Source organism: Medicago sativa, chromosome 6 (assembly GCF_051527215.1).
Source record: "Medicago sativa cultivar Bolivia chromosome 6, Bolivia_mono, whole genome shotgun sequence".
Taxonomy (NCBI): domain Eukaryota; kingdom Viridiplantae; phylum Streptophyta; class Magnoliopsida; order Fabales; family Fabaceae; genus Medicago; species Medicago sativa.
The window spans coordinates 44,033,614-44,054,501 of NC_140754.1; the positions used below are offsets into that span (position 1 = coordinate 44,033,614).

A 20,888-nucleotide genomic window follows, 5' to 3' on the forward strand; every position below is an offset into this window, starting at 1 on the left:
AGTATATATTTTTTTGAAAACCCCATTTTGTGCATTCTATCCTTTCTTAAGTTGATTAACTGGAGTTTTCACGTTTAGTTAATGTTTAGTCTCATTTAGGCACAAGTTACAATATTTCAAAGTGATTTATCCTAATATCTTAATGTACATTTAGCTTGAGTTTGATGCATTTGGCTTGGGCAACTGTTTGCTTGCTCAAAATTTGTATTTAATTTTATTGTAAGTGTACCTTTGAACCGCCATTGTCAGCTACTTGGTCCATAAATTAGCCTTGGTGTGCATTCCATTTATTACTTGGTTTCTATAATTCATAGAACTCTAATTGCAGGTTGGCTATCTTCACCCACTATCCATGAAAACCGGGTAATTCTGCTTTGTTAACCTAAAAAATGACCATATTTATTTTACTTTATCATTTTCTATATTGGGTAGAATTTTATTTGTTACTTGACAGTCAATTGATCCATATCAATTTAAGATTACATTTCACTGCATCCCTACTGTTTGAGGTTCATTGCTATTTTGTTCTCTGACTTGGTTAGGACTAAACTATATCTTATTTTGGATACTAACTTTACCATTTATACTATTTGGCTAGCTGCATGAGATCATGTGTAGCCCTCAATTTGACTCCACCATACCTCTCTACATACATCTACAGTTTATGCCATAAATGGGGATTTGAGAGTCCCCCTTTTTTGCTCATGAAAGAGGAAGATTATTATTATTTTTTTAAATCTGAGGCACAATTGCATGTGTGTTAATACATACATACCACCTTTTTACGTTTATGTGTCTATATATAGAGAAGTCATTATTTATATATGTCCTTACTATCCTACCTTATAAGTTCAATACTTCTCTTATATTTACAAATTTTGAAATATTGTTAAGTTTGGTTTTCAAAAGCTTTGTTCAGAATGAACTTTCCTGTCAAGAGTGTTCTCTCCCTGCGACCACATAGGAAAGAATGGTCCATCACTCTTAGGGTTTTGAAGTTGTGGACTGTTGAGAGTTGTATGGTGGCAGGGAAGGTTGGTTGCATTGAGATGATTTTGCTTGATCGACAGGTAATCATCATTCTTAGATATTGTTTAAGTTTGTACTGTCTTTGAAATGTCAAGAAAGGGGGTTTGTTTTGATACCTATTTTTACACGTGAGTTTCTCTGAAGCAGCTTTGTTTGATTGATATTGACAAATACCTTAGAATGAATGGAAAGTCATTGGATGAGTTTGATTGCATGCCGAAGATAATAAACCCACCCGTGGTTATTTTTAATAATCTTTTGTTGGCTAATGAGTTGTCATATGACCATGATGAGATGTTGTCAAAACATGGAGAGCATTTTGGTTCATTAAATAGTGATCAGATGCTTGCTTATCAAAAAATTGTCAATGCTGTTGACAATGAATTGGGACAGATGCTTTTTGTTGATGGCTATGGTGGAACGGGAAAGACTTTTCTTTGGAATGCACTTTCGTATCGGTTTTGTTCAGAAGGGAAGGTTGTTCTGAATGTGGCTTTTAGTAGTATTGCGTCTTTACTGCTTCCTGGTGGTCGCACTGCACATTCTCTTTTTGGAATACCGTTGTCTTTGACCGAGGAATCAATTTGCAGGATTGAATAGGAGAGTAAAAAGGCTCAGCTTTTGATTATGACAAGTTTGATCATTTGGGACGAAGCTCCGATGATAAGTCGTTTGGCTTTTGAAGCATTTGATAGGACTCTGTGTGACATTATGAGCAATGTTATTGATGGTGCATATGATAAACCATTTGGGGGAAAAGACGATTGTTTTAGGTGGAGATTTTCGACAGATTTTACCCGTTGTCCCAAAGGGTAGTCGTGTTGATATTGTTCATGCATGCATTAATTCGTCTTTGTTGTGGCGTCGCTGCAGAGATTTAAAGCTGACAAAGAACATGAGGTTGCAATCATCTGCAGATCATGACGAGAATGAGTCATTGAGGTTGTTTGCTAAGTGGATTCTTGATATTGGTGATGGAAAGTTGGGTATTGATAATGATGGAGAATCAGTTATTGAAATTCCCGATGATATTTGCATCAAGAATTCGAGGAATCATGTTGGTGATATTGTTGAAGTGATTTATCCCAATTTATTTCTTAATATGAAAGAACCTTCTTTTTTTCAGGATCGGGCTATTTTGGAACCTACGCTAGAATTGGTTGAGAAGGTTAATGATTGTGTAATGTCTTTGGTTCTTGGAGAAGAGAAAGAGTATTTTAGTTCTGATTCTGTTTTGAAATACGACGAGGATGCTGGGATTGATCGTTGTTGGATTACTCCTGAATTTTTGAATGATATAAAGTCTTCTGGCATGCCAAACCATAAACTTCATTTTAAGGTCGGTGTTCCGGTAATGCTTCTTAGAAATATTGATATTTCATCTGGTCTTTGCAATGGAACTCGATTAACCATAATTAGTTTGGGAAAAAATGTTATCACTGTACAAGTTGTTAATGGACCTCATAGTTCAGAGATGGCTTATATTCACCGTATGAATTTGATACCTTCTGATGCAAATGCTCCAATTGTTTTTCAAAGACGTCAATTCCATCTTTGTCTTTGTTTTGCTATGACTATCAATAAGAGTCAAGGGCAGACATTGTCTCATGTTGGTCCATATTTACCTAGACCTGTTTTTACTCATGGACAGTTATATGTTGCTGTATCTCGGGTCAAGTCTAGAACTGGTTTGAAAATTCTGATTGCTGATGAGTCTGGAGAGTCTTCTAACACGACTACCAACGTTGTTTACCCAGAAGTTTTCCAGAAGAGTGGTTTCGTCGAGCAACTTGGCAACATATAGTTTAGTTGATATTTAAGAATATTTATTTTGATTCAGTTTGTTTAATTTTTCGTTTTTTATGTAAACAACATGGACGTGTTTATCTTCCTTTAATGAGTTGCTAGGGTAATTTATGTATAATAATGCTCTGAAGTAATGTATGTTTATTATAATATATCCTACTATAATCATGGTCACGCCATTTTCTTCAATTTTCTACAGCATACCTCCTCTATATCTGTATTATGTTAAAGTAAATCATATTATAAATTGGGCCTTTGTTTATGGGTCAGCTAGAGCCCAAAAATTTCCTATTTCGGGTCTAAATTTTCCATGACCCGTTTCTGATTGAAACAGATGCAGGGTTTCTTTTCTGTTTTATTCGGCCGTGATATTAGAAGGTGTAAACTTGAGAATTTTACTTTGATCCTATTTTACAGATTGGTCCCTTTCAAACCAAAATGACAAACTTGGACAACCAGTAAGTGTTCAAAAATGGAAAAGAATCTTACATTATTTCTTTTCTGTACTTTCTCGAATTTTTAATTTTTTTCTTCTGTTTTTATTTTTATATTTTACAATACTTATATGTATGCCCAGATCTTTGATCAGTTGTGTATTTATTCTTGTATGAATTCCTGTTATTTTATTTGGTTCTTTGATCGATGATGTTTGTTTAGATTGGAGATGTTTTTTTTTGTCTGTTGTAGGGGTTTTATTTTTATTCCATCTGTTATATTTTTTTTGCCTAATTTTTACTTCCAGGCATGCAAAATGCTTTGCTGTTTTTTCTATTCAACATCCTTATTACCTGTGTTTTGATACAGAGTTATAAAGGGTCTCTTTTACATGCATTCAAAGGATGGTGAATGTATGGCAAAATTGATAAGGGCTTATGCTTTTCACATTAACATGGTTAATCATATGTGTAACGTGTTTTGGTCTAATTCATTTATACACATCTGGTTCAAAGATAGTTTAGTATGGAATAGATGATAATGGTCTTTCTTCCGTATTAACCATGTTAGTTTTTTATTTAATGGTTCTTCTTATTGTCTTTTTTATTTAGAATTTAATTTTTTATTTTGCATTTTTCATCGGTGAACATTCCGGTGGTAGCTCTGAGCCATTGAGGGTGTTCCATACCACGATCTCGCTTGTTGAGGTAATTTACATGTATAGTTTTTTTAACTGTTTATGTATATTTGAATTTGTATGTCGATTTCAATATATCAATTGTTGATTTGTAGGATGTGATACAAGTGCCTCTGCATTTTGTTTCTGATTGGAGCCGTGAAATTGCCAAACAAATCCATGGATGGACTAAGGATCCTGTTGGGAACTATATTCACTTATGTTTGTATTATTAGTGGTGGATGGTTTTGTAATATTGAATGCGAGAGGTACCCTACATGTAACACCCTCCTTTTATTTAATTATTTTTATTAAGTTAGAATCTATTTATGTGATTTATTTATATATATGAGGTGTTAGTATTTTATTATGTCGCATTATTCTATTATTTATTAGAATATGAGAATTATTAGTGTAAGTAGAATTGGAGGTTAGAATAGAAAGAAGAATAAGTTATTGGGCCTAAATAGATTTAGGAAGAGTGATTAGTATTATAAATACCGAAGCTTAGGTTAGAAAGAGTTTTACGTTAAACCGCTTTTTGGAAAAGAAGAGAACAAGGAGAAAAAGGGAGAAAAGACAAGAGAAGAAGAGAGAACCCTGGAGGTTACCGATTTCATCTGTTATAAGGTAAGGGTGAGACTATCTTTCACTAATATTAGGTATGTGAATCATTAGATTCCATCTATCATGCTTTAGGATGAGTTTGTAAGGGGGGAGTCTCTATTCACCGTAAGGGTTGTATGAACGTATGGGTAGTGAAGGGTTTTGTTTTCCATTTTTTTTATGGTCTTTGATGATTACATGTTCAATTTGTGTTATATAATATTGCTATAATTTTGGGTATATGATTGTCTCTAAATCTATGATTTTGATGTGCTAAATTCATGATTGGAATATGGTTAAGTTGTGATTGTGGCTTTCTAAAAACTATTGTATTGTGATAAATGATATATGTCTATGATCATAGGATTGATAAATTTTCATTTGCGATATCCCGTATGCGCAGGTGCCTAATTTTAGTGGTTTATAACTTGAAATTTCGGTATAAAAATTTAGGAAAAGAGTTCCAGTACACGATGCCAAGGTAACCGAATAGTGTGATTAGGAATAATGCAAATTTTATATTTTGTGAACATATGTTCCATGTCAATTCTCTAAGGTCTGAAGGTTTAAATAGAAATAGGATTGGACTACTAGAAGTCTATTGGATTCAAATTTACGTATAGTCTTAATAAAATAAAATAAAAGTAAATCAAAGTACAATAATTGTGGCTTGGCACGGCAATAAGAAAAGACTATATGAATCAAAGCTTTGGGGAACTTGGTTGGTGGCTTACAATTTAGTTAAGAGACATCAAAGGATTAATTAGTAATGAGATGAAATGAGATAACATAGGAATGATGAGTACTTGATATTTTGGCTGGAATTAATATGTTCGTTATTAATGAAGGAAAACCTGATATGTAATTAATTTGTAAATAATAAAATATTCGAGGGTCTGTAATTGATGAGTAATTTAACAAAGTGTAATTGATGAATTATTTGATTAAGTGTAATTAATGTATTATTTGAAGATGTGCAATGATGTGTTATTTAAAGATGTGTGATATAAAGATGAGTTATATAAAGATGTGATATTGTTATTTATGCACTATATGTGTTAATTATGATGCTTATGTTGATACGATGTTTACGATGTTGTTGACTATCATTTGATGCTGTTATATTACGATGCTGTTATGATATGAATTTATAAGTGCTGCATATGTTGCTTTTGATCTTATTTAAGATGTAAATGTCGGTCTAAGTCAAAGAGTTGTAAGATGTTCATGAAGTTTCTAAGACGTAAGATGTTGAGTTCATGCATTCTCATTTAAAGATGAGGGCTCATGCCCTGGAGCTTTTGCTCAACCAAAGACGAGGGCTCATGCCCTAGGAGCTTTTGCTCAACGAAGACGAGGGCTTATGCCCTAGGAGTATATTTATGCTCAACGACGATGAGGGCTTATGCCCTAGATTGGTACGACATGCATTTGCATTTTCATGATGATCAAAGATGGTTTAAGACGTTAAGAGTTGCATAGTCGAGTCTAGATGCATTGTCAAGTCAAGTTGTTAAGTTGTGATGTTTTAACGAATTACTTTGTGATGAAAAACTCTGATAATTGTTATGAAATTTTTACGTTGCGAAAACGGGGTGTTACACTACAGGTCTGTATTTTGTATGCATTCCCCCACTTACTACTTTATGTATCTGTTTAGCTATCATTCTAAGAGTATTGTGGCCATCCATTAGTAGTAAGGGATCTATGGATGAATCATGTGAGTGTATAGTGCCACTTTTGTGCATGTAGTATGATGACGATTCAATCATTATAATGCATAAAAATAAATATATAAAGCGTTTGGAAGTGATGGATGGGCTAAATAGTTACAATTTTTTGTCTTTTTTGGTTGTTCAAGAATCAAGTTATTCTCACAGGTTCTTTCGTTGTAATGATTATATCTCTATATTATAGTTATCAATGTATGTTGGTCACTCATTCCTTTTCAAGTTATTCTTTGTTTGTTAAATTTGCTGCAAATTCTTTAAATTTACTTAACGCAGTTGTAACTTTACAATGGATGGTATTAGGAGATTTAAGCAAAACAGTCCCATCACCAGTTTTACTGCCGTTCATTTGTCATTTCAGGTTTTATTTTTAAAAAATTTTGGTTTTAAATTATTTAGTTATATTTATTCTTTGCTTTTGTTTGAATATCGATTTGATTGACTCAGTTTTTGCTATATTATAATTTGTTAAGGGACATGCCGAGATTGAACTAGCGTTTATAGACTACTTTCATGAGCAGTTGGGTTCTAAATTCTTTTTGGTTAACGAACAAAGAGGTGGCCATTGGATTAAATTTAACAAATCTCTAATCAATCCACTCATAGTAAAGGGATGGGAGGACATTGAGATTTATCATGGATTCCCCGAGGATGTTGAGGTTCAGTTTAATTATTATGGGAAAGATGTGTTGAGCATTCAGTCTTTTCAGCTTGCTAATTTTACAAGTTCAGTTCCTTTTTTCCATAGTAGGAGTGGAGATCCACAACATACTTTTAGCTTTGATATTTGTCTCACTGACTTGGATGTATCAAAGCAAAAATAGGTAAAATGAAATTAGTTTTTAAAAATAAATTTATCGTTATGAATTTACTTTTCTTAGCTCTAAAGATATCATTATCTGAATATTTTATATTTCCTTTTCAGCTATTGTCAGACACATTCGCTGATTTTCTTAGGATGGAAAGGTTTTACTATCTTATACCATGTACTGACAGGTGAGTCCACTGTTTTTTTGAAGTCTTTCTGAAGGATAATCCGTCGAAGGTTAAATTAGGATTTCATTGGAAAGAATTTTGCTCATCCAACAACTTCAATGCTTGGGATACCATCCGCTTCAAATTTTCGGTATTCAATCCTTATAAAAAATGTCATGTGTTCAAGTTAGACTAATTGATATCAGCCATAGCTGCAATCGCGTGGGTTGTAAACGATGATATGCGTTTGGACCTCTGTTGTACTTTTTAACTATTGTATGTTTTGTTTTGTATTTAACTTGCAAGTTTATTTTGTGATGTTTGTTTAAATAGCCATTGTGTATGTTTTACCTACTTGAGGTAGTTATGTATCAAGCTACTATTGTGTGAATGGAGGCATGAATGGAGGTATATTTTTATTTTTGTTGGTTATATATTTCTATCAGTTGCTTGAATGTGTACAAGATAATTTACTAAGAGCCTTGCAATCGAATTCCTGCCCCTTTTTTTATGAATATTTTCGTGTTTGGATTTTAAAAGACATACGGAATATAATTTTATTTTGTTTATCAATCAATGTGTATATAATAAATTTATATGTAGTGTAAATCTTTTAATTGCCCTTTATCCAATTTTTCCCACTTAATCCAATTAATGGGTAAGAAGGCTTTTTTTTTTTTTTTAAGAAACACTGTTTCCCAAAAAAAAAAAACCAAAAAATGAAAATTCTCTTTCCAATAACACACATGAGAGGGATATAAGAAATAAAAAAAAGTAGATCTTTGTAAGATATTTAGTTAAAGTAATATAAGAAATGTTATTGTTTACTTTAGTTGAATATTGAAATGCCACTTATATATATATATATGTATGAAATAAGAATACAATTTGCAATGACATAAGGTTTTGATCAACCTATAATGGAAGACATTGTTTCAGTCCAACTACAAATGTTAAATATAAATTTTACTAAACATAGCTTCAAAACAGCTTCGTGCCAATAGATGAATTGCAGTTGCTTTCTTCAAAGATCTTGCCTTGCAGCATGGATCAAGAAAACACCATTAGCATCCCATTCTCATACAAAAAACCTGTTTTGAATTCCAAACATAAGAATATTGTGTTATTTGGTGGCAAGAATTAGACGAGACCGTACATTACTTTATTCTTTGTTTTTATCAAAACGAATGGTAATGATCCACTCAAAGACTAATAGTGGCAAAATGATAATTAGGAGAAATCCTGCTCCATCTTCTTCTGCTTCGTCGATATGTATGTAGTTTATAAGGAGTAAAATAACTACAAGTAGTGTGATGCAGGCCAAAAAACACTTGGCCATCTGTTTAGTAGTGCTGTATTATTTTTGAATTGGTTGAAGATTGTTGAGGAGTGTGTTGTATTTATAGCAGATATTGTGCAATGTACTGGTTGATGTTGCTGTGTGCTCTGCTTGCTGATGTTTTTGTTTTGTACTGTTGGGGAGCTATTCTTGGTTGTTGGTCAAATGGTCAATAACTTTATTGGTCTTTGGCAGTTTTTCCCCCCAGCTTTTGTTGCTTTTGGTGTTTTACTTGCTGGCCACTGAAGGGACAATTGTCAGGGGAAGAATTTCTATTTATGAAATAATTTTGTTTGGTCTGGATATGATAGTGATGGTGGGAATATTATGAAGGAACAAGTCATGTAGGCTGTGGTGCGTTGTTGGATGAATTGAACATGTTTTTTGTAAATCGTTATTTGTAATGTATGTTGTGGATGACGTGTGTGTTATATGAACATTGTGTTTGATTGTCCTTTGGTGTTGGACACATTTTCGAGTAGCGAATTGTGTTTGCCTGTTGTTGTGATATACTAATATCATTTTAGCTGTGCATGCGCGCACTGGTCACATGATAATACATTTACATTCGAAATCATTTTACCCGTCTGTCTGCGTACGGGTCTCACAATAATACATGTGCATTCTAGATCATTTTACCCGTGCGTCCGCGCACGGGTCACACACTAGTAGTATACAATCTTCGTGGAGTCTATAGTGAAATTCATGTTATCTAGTGAAAGGTCTTGTTGAGATTTGACTCAAAATTGAGGATCAGAAATATGTCAAAATCGGGCCACGATTTTGGGTGCAGTTTTGGGAGTCTTGCTTTTGGAGAAACCGGGCCACGATTTTGCGCTGAAGGATAAAAATAAAACATATTTTCAGCGAGAGATTTGTTCCTAATTTTGAGGGTTTTATTTCTCTATAAATATAAACCTTGTATTAGAGTAAACCTTGAGAGAGAGGGGGCTGAAACCAAGGGTTTAGAAACAAACAACAAACTAGGGTTTAGAGAGATTTCTCTAAGCGGAATACACTAGGGTTGGGATTGTTTTGATTCACCTTGAGCAAAAGACTGCTAGGATTGAGTCTCTTTGTCACGGGAACAGATTGAGACTTTGGGTAGAATTAGGTTTGAAGACTAATTCTTGTAACCCTTTGATATGTCTTTTGTAAAGTTACTCATCATTATAGTGGAACAGAGAGCTGCTTTCTCCTAGACAAGGTCAGTATTGGACCAAACTGGGTAAACAAATTTTCGTGTGCTCTCTCTTTCTTTCTCTCGCTGTTTTCTACTTTTGCTTGTGTTTATAACTGACACCCACTTTGTTTTGATTGCTTGATTATTTTTCTCCACACATAAATTATTTTATTGGTGTGATTTTTCAACGAATTCACAACAATTGGCGCCCACCGTGGGGCAAGGATCAAATCGATAATCAAGTATCATGGGTTCGAAGTGGATATTGAGAAGTTTACCGAAGATAATGATTTTGGGTTATGGAAGGTAAAGATGGAAGCGGTTTTAATACATCAAAAGTGTGAGAAAGCTTTGAAAGGTGAAGATGTGTTACCGGTCACCATGTCTCAAGCAGAGAAGACCGGGATGGTGGACAAGGCCATAAGTGTCATTGTCTTGTGCCTCGGGATAAATTTTTGAGAGATGTATCGAAGGAACCAACCGCGACATCGATGTGGTCAAAGTTGGAGTCTTTGTATATGATAAAGTCTTTGCCTCATCGGTAATTCCTAAAGCAACAACTTTACTCATTCAAGATCGTATAGTCAAAGTCCATCATGGAACAACTTATGGAGTTCAACAAAATCCTTGATGATTTGGAGAGCATTGAGGTGCATCTTGAGGATGTAGGTGCTTTGGTGGTGTGTTGTTGGGAGGATGAAGAAGGTGATGTTTCTCACCTTGGGAATGATGCCTTGTAGAGTGGTGGTCGTCTGGAGAGACGTTAAACACTTAACATCAGCCTGGAGAGGCGATGGTAAGAATACTCATGGTCAGTCTGAAGAGGCGGAGGTATAAGAATACTTGTGATCAGCCTTTGAGGTGGAGTTTCAAGGTGAAAGACATAGTGGGATGTACGCATTTTCTAGTTGAGGTAGAGAAAGCTCAGCTTGAGGTGAAGTTGAACACATCGGGAATGGTACGACTATGGAGGACCTTGGGTGTTATGTGTAACGCCCTATTTCTATTAAAGCGATAAAACACGCGAATAAAGCATATATTCAAGAAATAGACGCTACGTCTCAACGAAATCCCCGAATCAACAAAATGCATATATATAAACATCTCAACAGTCGCAGCGGATACAAATCATACATCTCCAAACATATATATACCATGGTCAATACACATCATCATATAAGTTCTCCAAATCCCGACAAGTGGGTCAAATCGTAAAATAAAATAAATCCAACAAAAGCGTAAAGACTCCGACATCCTAATCAGAGCCTAAACCTATGACTCCAAACCGATAAAGGAGATTAGCTCCCGCTATCCAAGCACTCACCAAAAGTGAACTACTCCTGCACAGCGTCTACCCATCCATACGGACAGGTAGGCGGTGAAAACCACTGGAGGTTAGCTTCACATCAATCATAATCAATATATAACAATATGACATGAATAAATTAAATCAATACTCAAATCATTCACAAGAGCAGTTAACTTTCATATACACATTCAACCGTTCCAAATATACCAAGCATGTACTCATCAAACACACTTATCACCCACAATCATCACTCACATGTCACAAATACGACATCATGCCAATATGCAATGAACCTACTCGACACATATATGCATGTGGTACCATAACAACAACCAGTAGATGCCAACAAAACATCTTAAGTAAGAGTACACCTCCTCTTACAACCAACTATGTAAAAGTACACCTCCTTTTACATTTCTCATATGACTCAATATGATTATGATGCATGGACATACAACAACGACCCAATAATGCAACTTACAACATAAATAACCACCAACGACAATGTAAAAGTACACCTCCAATTACATTGACTACTTCAACAACTAGTGCATTATTAAGTATTCATGTCCACACATTCAACAAACCACAATTCAAGTAAGAGTCATCATCATATATCAACATACATCAACATCAACTACACAATATAGCTCAACAATTCCATATACTTTCTCATAACAAAGTAAAGTGAAAGATACAACACCTTATGATAAACATCATATTCAACACCTAACAACCATTCACATATCCTCATTTAATCATATAAAACTAGTCATGAAAGATTTATAAAGAAATCAGCCTTTAAAACCATTTTCAACAAGGTTCGTCTATCGTTCCACAATTTTAAAATAACTGAAGCAATTGAACCAAAACCAAGTAAACATGTTCCAATGCCTCAACTAAGTATACCTCTAGGCCACATATGAGTGCAGTAGAATATACATTCACGTTTCACTGGCTAAACACGACGGAATCATGAGAATCACAAAGTTCGTCTCTCTTTATCACTTTTCAAGAAAATCCCATTTTCAAAGCAAGACAAGTTAAGACTTGATGAAACCAATCACAACCATCTTTAGAAACCATATAATCAGTATACTACCTTAACCCTACTCCAATTTCCTGAGAAAAACTTATTTCCGGAAAATTGACGTTCTTGGACCATTTTTCAAAAGTTAAGTTCAATTCACAAAATCAAGTCCAATTCGATCCAAACGATGTTCCAGTAGGTTTAAGTGTATAAAAAGAGATTAAACAAGTCAAAAGAAACATTTTAGAAAGCCCGGATTGGTCCCCAAGTGCACGAAACGAAAAATCAAAAGTTGCTGAACAGGGTGCTGCTCGCTTAAGCGTCATGGGCACGCTTAAGCGTACAAGTTCCAGTAGCTTCTGGACCTAGCACGCTTGGAGCACGCTTAAGCGTCTTGGTCCAGAAACTGCTCGCTTGGAGCACGCTGCAGCACGCTTAAGCGTGCTGTCACAGTTTCTGTCAAAAATTGTTACGGGTTCTAACCCTTTTCACCCCAAAATCCCAATTTTGATCATTCCAAACCCCAAAACTTAATCCAAAAGATGTTTACAGGTCATATACCTTTCAAAACACTCAAACATGCATAAGTTTTGAGATTAAAACATCATTTTAACAAAATTCACCATTTCACCAAAACTTCCACAACTTTCAACAACTTTCAACAACAACAACAACAAATCTCTTCATAATTCACCAATTCATGATACCCAAAGCATCAATTCATCAACAACACATCTAACAACAACAACAACAACATCTAATCATGAAATCATCCACAATTTAACAACCACAACTTCATTCTTCATCAATTTCACACAAAAACATATCATACTCATATATACCCATTTTGACATACAAATTCAACAACAACAACACAATTACCATTCAATTCATGTACATAATCATATCATCACAATTAAGCACGAATTTCTACAACCAAATTCAAATCAACCACTTATTCAATTAAGCACATAAGCAAAAGATTAGGGAAGAAGCTACAACTAAAGATTAGGATTGAAATCTAACCCCCTTACCTTAATTCTTCACAAACTCAAGCTAAGGCTTCACTTTAGCTCCAATCCTTGAATCCTCTACCTTCCTCTAGCCCTCTCTAGCTTTCCTTTTCAAACCCTTATATTCTCTTGCTCTTTCTCTCTCTATCTCCTCTCAAAAATGTGTAAAATGATTATGGAACCCTATTTTCTCTAAAGACTAGAGTTTATATAGGCTCTACATAATTGGGCTCAACTCACAATGCCTTAATGCGCCTAACCCATTTACTAATCTAATTCAAAATGTTTCTACCCACTTAACGGTAAAATATAATAATAACGGTCACTTACCGGTTATAAAATAATTCACTACAACTCTCTAATAACTTAGTAAAATAATAATAGCTCTCACTTAGCACTAAAAATAATCCTCATTAAAATACTAAATTACCCCTATTCACAAAATGACCAAAATACCCCTGAGTCCAAAATGACTAAAATACCATTCTAACATTGAATTCTTCAATTCCCAACCAAAAATACATACAGAGGCAATTAATCACATAAGAGCACATATAACACACATAAAAACAATTAAATTAAATTTAGCGAAAATTGGGTTGTTACATTATGCTCTATTTGTGAGCAAGGGAATTCTTCATGAAGACGAAAGACATTCTGGAGTTTGAAGAATGTATAGCATGACTTGTGGGATTACCCTAAAAGACCAAGGGTAATTGAAAGCAAGTGTATCTCCAGGAGGACGAATTTGATCGCTCTGGGGGCTGAAGAGGTTATGGTGTAGACTTGTGGAACTACCTAAAATTCCTAGTGTAGTTGGATGCAAGGATCTTCAAAAAGGTGGAAGGCATTTCGATGGTCGAAGAGGCTATGGAGTAGACTTGTGGAACTACCTAAAATTCCTAGTGTAGTTGGATGCAAGGATCTTCAAGAAGGCGGAAGGTATTTCGATGGTTGAAGAGGTTGGGTGGAAACTTGTGGAGCTACATGGTGTAAATTGGCATCATCACTAATTTAGAGTCAAGGTGGAGAATTGTTGAGAATTGACTCAAAATTGAGGATCACAAATCTGTCAAAATCGGGCCACGATTTGGAGAAATCGGGCCACGATTTTGGGTGCAGTTTTGGGAGTCTTGCTTCTGGAAAAATCAGGCCACAATTTTAAAAAATCGAGCCACAATTTTGCGCTGAAGGATAAAAATAAAACATATTTTTAGCCTGAGATTTGTTCATAATTTTGAGGGTTTTATTTCTCTATAAATATAATCCTTGTATCAGAGTAAACCTTGAGAGAGAGGAGGCTGAAAACAAGGGTTTAGAAATAAACAACAAACTAGGGTTTAAAGAGATTTCTCTAAGCGGGAGACACTAGGGTTGGGATTGTTTTGATTCACCTTGAACAAAACACTGTTAGGATTGAGTCTCTTGGTCACGGGAAGAGATTGGGACTTTGGATAGAATTAGGTTTGAAGACTAATTCTTGTTACCCTTTTGATATCTCTTTTGTAAAGTTACTCATCATTATAGTGGAACGGAGAGCTGCTCTCTCCCGCAGACTAGGTCAATATTGGACTGAACTGGGTAAACAAATTTTCATGTGTTCTCTCTTTCTTTCTCTCGTTGTTTTCTACTTTTTCTTGTGTTTATAACTGTCACCCACTTTATTTTGGTTGCTTGGTTATTTTGCTTCACACATCAAGTATTTTATTGGTGTGATTTTTCAACGAATTCACAACATATCTCCTACCCAGATTAAGGATTTATAAAGGCCTAAGCCTTCTGCCGCATGTACAAAACATAGTGGAAAAAATCATACGGTCTTCGCTAGGACAAAGCATTTGTCTTTAATTATCACGAGTACACATACTAATTTCCACCTTATTATTTAGGAGCTATATTACAAAACTTCAGGGACAATTCTTTTGATCTTCATATATAGTTAGTTCTTCAAGAATTATAATACACATGGATCAAGAACAATTCTTTTGCGCAATCCTTCAGAGATACTTGATGTTAAATTATTCAAATATTTATCAAGAATATCAAACATGCTAATGTGTTAACTGAATAAAATTCAATTTTTTTTTTATTAAAAACATAAGTTCATAAGATGTCAACAAAGGTCTAGTTCTTCAAGAACTCACCACAAACCTCTATCAAGAATAACAAATGAAAATCACAATATTTTTATTTTGCAATCTTCTACGAATAATTGATATTAAATTAAAAGGAAAAAAATAGTTCTTCGAGAACTATATCGTAAAATATCTCCATTGTTTGAGCAATCCTTCAGGGATGCTTCACTGTTAAATTCTTCCAAAATTTAACTAGAATAATAAAAAAAAAATGATAATTATACAATTCAAAGAACTTTTCAAATTGACATGAATCATGTTTTATATTTTTAAGCTTCATGGGTGCGAAGTTAACACTATCCCTTTCCTAATTTTTTTTTTTGAAAAGTTGTAGATAATTCACTCAAACAAATTAGAAACAAAATGAGAAATTAAAAACATAAAGATGTAATGAACCATTAGCAAACCTGAATCATTGCCTAAAACCATCAAACATTCAAATTGCTTCTTTACCTTCTTCAACTCTTTTCATTGTAACAATTGTAATTAATCTTATGCTCGTGTTTATAACTAGATCATACTTAATCTATGTAATTGAATCAAACAAACACAAAAATAAACACTAAGAAAAAGAACATGATATCATGATCATATGAATTAGATTAATTAGTGCAAAGATAATGAGAAGAAGAAAATTTATAGGAATATAACCTCCAAGATAATTAAGTCATTTCTTTGGTAGAGTTTTGTGTTGATAACGTCCTATGAAATTAATCTAAAGTATTGCAAGATATTGTATAACATAGAAAAGTAGAGAGAAAAGGATAAAGGGAGAACAAAAGAGTATATTGTATTGCTTCTCAAGGGTGTCTTTACACTAAAATATGAGTCCTATTTATAGGATACAATATGAGCAAGTGAATGATCAAACTAATTAATGACCACTAACCATCCATTCACTTATGGAAGTTATAGGAAGGTTGAAGATTAAGGATGGACATCCACTAACTTAATTATTCATAACACACTTATACATGTGTCTATTGTCTAAATATTACTTATACATTTTTTTAAGGGAAACATTACCTATACATATAATTTATAATAATTACACTAGTACGTAAGTTATAACAAAATTAAAAACGTTGTCTAATGTGCATAATAAGTTAGTCTTGCATCATGATAAATTCATTTTTAAACATTGAATTAATATGCCATCATAGCCCACTTCGTCCGAAAATAATTTTTTTTTTTGAAGAAGCGTCCGAAAATAAAATTAAATTTGTGCATTCATGAAGACTTATAAATTTGTAACCAAAAAAAGAAGACTTATAAATTTTGAAAAATGCAAAGTATAGTACGATCATTGCCTCCACAGGTCAACCAAGTTGTTCAAATCAAGCCTAGAAGACCCACCATCACTACGTGCAGCAATAGCATCATTTCTAGCACCCAAAACTCTCTCTCTAATCTCTTTCCCTCTCCCTCTCTCCTTGTCCATAATCTCTCCCATTCGTTCCACCAACTCACTTGCCTTAACAAACCCATCTTCATTCTCTTTCAAGGCCAAAGCAACCTTCATCTCTTCCACCATTACAACCCTATTCAACCTTTGCTCTGCATAAAGAGGCCATGCCACCATTGACACTCCACAAGTAATTGCTTCCAACACTGAGTTCCAACCACAATGAGTTACAAACCCTCCAACCGAGTCATGACTCAGTACCTTCACTTGTGGGGCCCAATCCTTCACCACTTTTCCTTTCTCCTTTGTTCTCTCCAAAAACCCTAGTGGAAATAACTCCTCAAAACTAAGCTCTTCCCTTTCATACCCAATAGGGTTTCTCACAACCCACAAAAACCTTTTCTCACTCTTTTCCAACCCTAAGGCTATCTCTTTTATTTGACGCTTTGAAAATCTTCCATAGCTTCCAAAGCTCAAAAACACAACACTTTGACTAGGTTGCAAGTTGAGCCAACTCAAACATCCATTATCATCATCATCAGCAACACCGTTATTTTCCTTAATCATTTCAACTAGAGGTCCAACACAAAACACACGTGGTTTTTGTTCTTCCGTTACACAAGCTCCATTCTTCAAAGCCATGAATGCTTTGGTTTCAAGCTTCTCAAACGAGTTAACAATTAAACCATTAGTTTTTCTCATTTGAATTGACATGTTGACGAAGAAATTGTAGCTTTGGCTTCCACGGTCAAGAAATGGTTCCGGCATGTCCTCCGGTAAGATTGGTGGCAAGCCGGGGATGTTGCGAAGCACGTCATTGTTGGTGGTGTTGTGGTGGATTGTTGGGGTATAGAGGAAAAGTGCAACGGTGCTGGCTGCCATTGGAAAAAAATAGAAGGTGGGGATGTTGAGGGTGGTGGTTATCGAAGCGGCGGAGTGGTTGAAAGAATCTAAGATGAAGGCTTTAGGTTTGGAGGATTGAGAAATGAAGGATTGAAGGGTGGTTGTTAGGTTTTGAGAGTGAGAGAGGTGGTGGAATGTGATGGAAGGTGCGGCGGCGGTCACGGCGGAGATGTATTGGATGTTGATAGTATTTGGTGAGGAGGGGAGGAAGATTTTGATGGAGAGAGTTTTATGATGGTGATTTGATATGAATTTTCCTAGTTCTACCATTGGGACTAGGTGTCCTCTTCCCATGGCTGGATATAGAATTATAGTGTCCATTTTTTTTCTTTTTTTTCTTTGAGATAGATTGAAGGTTAATGATATGTGAAAGGTTTGTGTTTGATTAAGAATTTGTCTTTGAAGATGACGAAGATATGATAGGTTTTATGAGAATTTGAAAGTTGTGGAAGAAAGGTGAATTTCTTTCCACAAATTCCTTTTTTACCGCATGTTTTCCACAAATTTAGAAATTATACCGCTATTCCTTTTTATTAATTATTTAAAATGTTTTAAAAATAGCTCCACTTTATGAGAAAGAGAAAAGCTCTCTGAAATTTTAGAAAACATATTCTCGCTCTATATAGCAGCAGCGCTCATAGAAAAAAGAGCATTGCTATATACATCGAATAGGCAAAGTGTTTTAGTGGTATAATTCCGTAATTTGTGGAAAACATGCGGTAGTGGTGCATATATATATATATATATATTAGCCAATCAAGTTTCTTCGTGAAATTGTCGGGACGATTTCTTTAGCTGAATATAGCATTTTCCTTTTTATCAGGGAAAAGATATGTATAGCGACACAAAATCATCCCGAGAAGTGTTAATTAGCTACACATGTACTACTACATGCATGAATGCCGCAAAAATTGGAATTAAAGTGTGATCAAAATTGTGTTAAAATACACCTTCGTGGGAATCGCGTAAATATGTCTTTCACTTGATATAGCATGCCTCTTTTTATTATTGTTCTATTGGTATATGTGTAAAGAAAGGGATGTTTGATAGTGATAGAAAAAGGAAAGGGGATCTGGTTTCGAGTACCAGAGAGACTCCAATTTAAGTCAACAGAATAATTCCTTAATGATTGATGGCAGAGCCAATTCTTACATATATATATAGTCTTAATTCCTGAACCCTAGTAATGAGTCACCAATACAATAACAAAAGAACATTCTAGAGTCACCCCATATTCCCTCTATGCCCTTACACATAATCAGCTAGGTGGCGTGGCTTAGTAGTTGCTCTCTTGGGCCTTGGTGACTTGGGCTGAGTGTCTTCAAGTGTATCATTCGCTCCCCCAGCAAAACTATCCTTGTCCTCAAGGATGGAGGTGAAATCCAGCTGAGTACGAGGTAGCCAAGTAGCGTCTTCCGGAGCCAACCCTTGCCACTGAACCAGCACCATAGGAGTGGGGGGATCTGTCGAATCATCCAATTTTGAATCCAAAATTGCAGCAGGTGTGAGCACGGGACAGTTCTGGAAAACAGCAGCAGGAAGTGGAGATAGAGTGACCGGAGGTGGGCCCTGGTGTGGCTTAAGGACCGAGCAATGAAAAACTGGGTGAATTTTTGAATTTGAAGGGAGCTCCAAACGGTATGCAACCTTGCCAAGGCGCTCAGTAATCTGATAGGGTCCAAAAAAACGCTTCAGAAGTTTGTGGTAGTTGCTGTGCCCCGCCACTGAAATTTGCCGGTAAGGACGAAGGCGCACGTAAACCCAATCTCCAACCAAAAATTCCACATCACGACGGTGATTGTCTGCAATCCGCTTCATGTTTGTTTGAGCCTTCAACAGATTTCGTTTTAATTTTTCCAAGACAGCATCTCTGGATGTTAACAAAGTATCTACAGCTTCCACTTGGGAACCTTGAGGCAAGTAGTCTGGAACAGCAGGTGGGGAACGGCCATAAATTACCTCAAAGGGAGACATGCCAGAACTGGAATGGACAGCAGTATTATAGCACCATTCTGCCCACGGAAGCAGAGACTTCCAAGAAGTGGGTTTGTGTTGTACAAACGCACGCAAGTATTGCTGCAATGTACGATTGACAACCTCAGTTTGCCCGTCGGTCTCGGGATGATATGCAGTTGACATTCTTAAGCGAGTACCGCAAGCCTTGAAGAGTTCCTGCCAAAAATGACTCAGAAATATAGGGTCCCGGTCAGAGACAATGTTGCGAGGCATACCGTGAAGTTTTGCAACCATCGTGATGAACAATTGAGCTACCTTGTAAGCAGTATATGGATGAGCCAGGGTGCCAAAGTGGACACCTTTTGAGAGTCTATCCACCACAACGAAGATGACAGAGTGTCCCTCAGATGGTGGTAAACCACTAACGAAATCCATAGAGAGGTCTTCCCAAATACGGTGAGGCAGGGGCAGAGGTTGGAGCAAACCGGCTGGTCGTTTGGGGACATACTTCGTCTGCTGACAAGAAACACACTCTTTGATGAAGGTAGTCACTGAAAAAGGCATGTTGGTCCAATAGAAATTTTCTTGGAGCTGTGCTAGTGTTTTTTTTGGTACCCATGTGACCGCCGGTAGGAGTGGCGTGAAACTCGGCAATAAACAGGGGAATAAAGGAACAATCATCAGGAATCCACAACCTGTTATTGTAGTAAATGAGACCAGGCTCTAAGCGGTATATTGTGGTAGAGAAGCAGAATCATTTTCCAGCTGATTTTTGAGGGCGGGGAACTTGGTGTTATGGGCCAATTCATCCTTTAATTGTTGGAGCCAAACCGGAGTAGGAACAGAAATCACAAAGCACTCTCCTTCACGTCGAGATAAAGCATCAGCTACAATATTCAAAACTCCAGGTTTATATTGAATGTCATAGTTGTACCCCATAAGCTTGGACAAGTAAACTTGCTGTTCAGGGGTCTGAATATGTTGAGTGAGAAGCTCCTTCAAGGGTTTGTGATCGGTTTGGATGGTGAAAAAATGGCCCAAAAGGTACTGGCGCCACTTCTTAATTGCGGTAGTAATGGCATGAAGTTCCTTAATGTACACAGAGCTATTAAGCATTCTGGGAGTGAATAGCTTGCTGAAAAAAGCGATAGGCCTGCTTCCCTGGGACAAAACCGCTCCCATTCCATAACCAGAAGCATCTGTTTGTAGCACAAAAGGCTTAGTAAAGTCAGGTAGAGCGAGCATAGAGGCATCAGTCATAGCTTTTTTGAGTGCGGTGAAAGCATTAGTGGCCTCCTCACACCATTGGAACGCATTCTTCTTAAGCAGAGCAGTTAATGGTGCCGCAATCAAGGCGT

The 20,888-nt window shown here is 35.8% G+C and overlaps 1 protein-coding gene, 1 long non-coding RNA gene and 1 pseudogene across 2 annotated transcripts; 2 read left to right on the top strand and 1 right to left on the bottom strand.

Annotated features, from left to right (window-relative positions):
- Positions 1-920: 920 nt before the first annotated feature.
- LOC146915357 (uncharacterized) lies at positions 921-2,833 on the top strand (annotated as a pseudogene).
- Positions 2,834-6,397: 3,564 nt separating this feature from the next.
- Positions 6,398-7,689, top strand: LOC146915358 (uncharacterized). Its single transcript, XR_015013318.1, has 3 exons — positions 6,398-6,643; positions 6,756-7,106; positions 7,208-7,689. It is a non-coding gene; the product is annotated as an uncharacterized LOC146915358 (long non-coding RNA).
- Positions 7,690-16,535: 8,846 nt separating this feature from the next.
- On the bottom strand, positions 16,536-18,164 carry LOC146915359 (UDP-glycosyltransferase 13-like). The gene has a single exon (XM_085717768.1). The coding sequence runs from the start codon at positions 17,893-17,895 to the stop codon at positions 16,570-16,572; it is 1,326 nt and encodes a 441-aa protein (XP_085573894.1). The 5' UTR covers positions 17,896-18,164; the 3' UTR covers positions 16,536-16,569.
- Positions 18,165-20,888: the final 2,724 nt, after the last annotated feature.

Coding starts and splice junctions, on each gene's coding strand:
- LOC146915359 (XM_085717768.1), bottom strand. CDS start 17,895: ATGGACACTATAATTCTATATCCAGCCATGGGAAGAGGACACCTAGTC.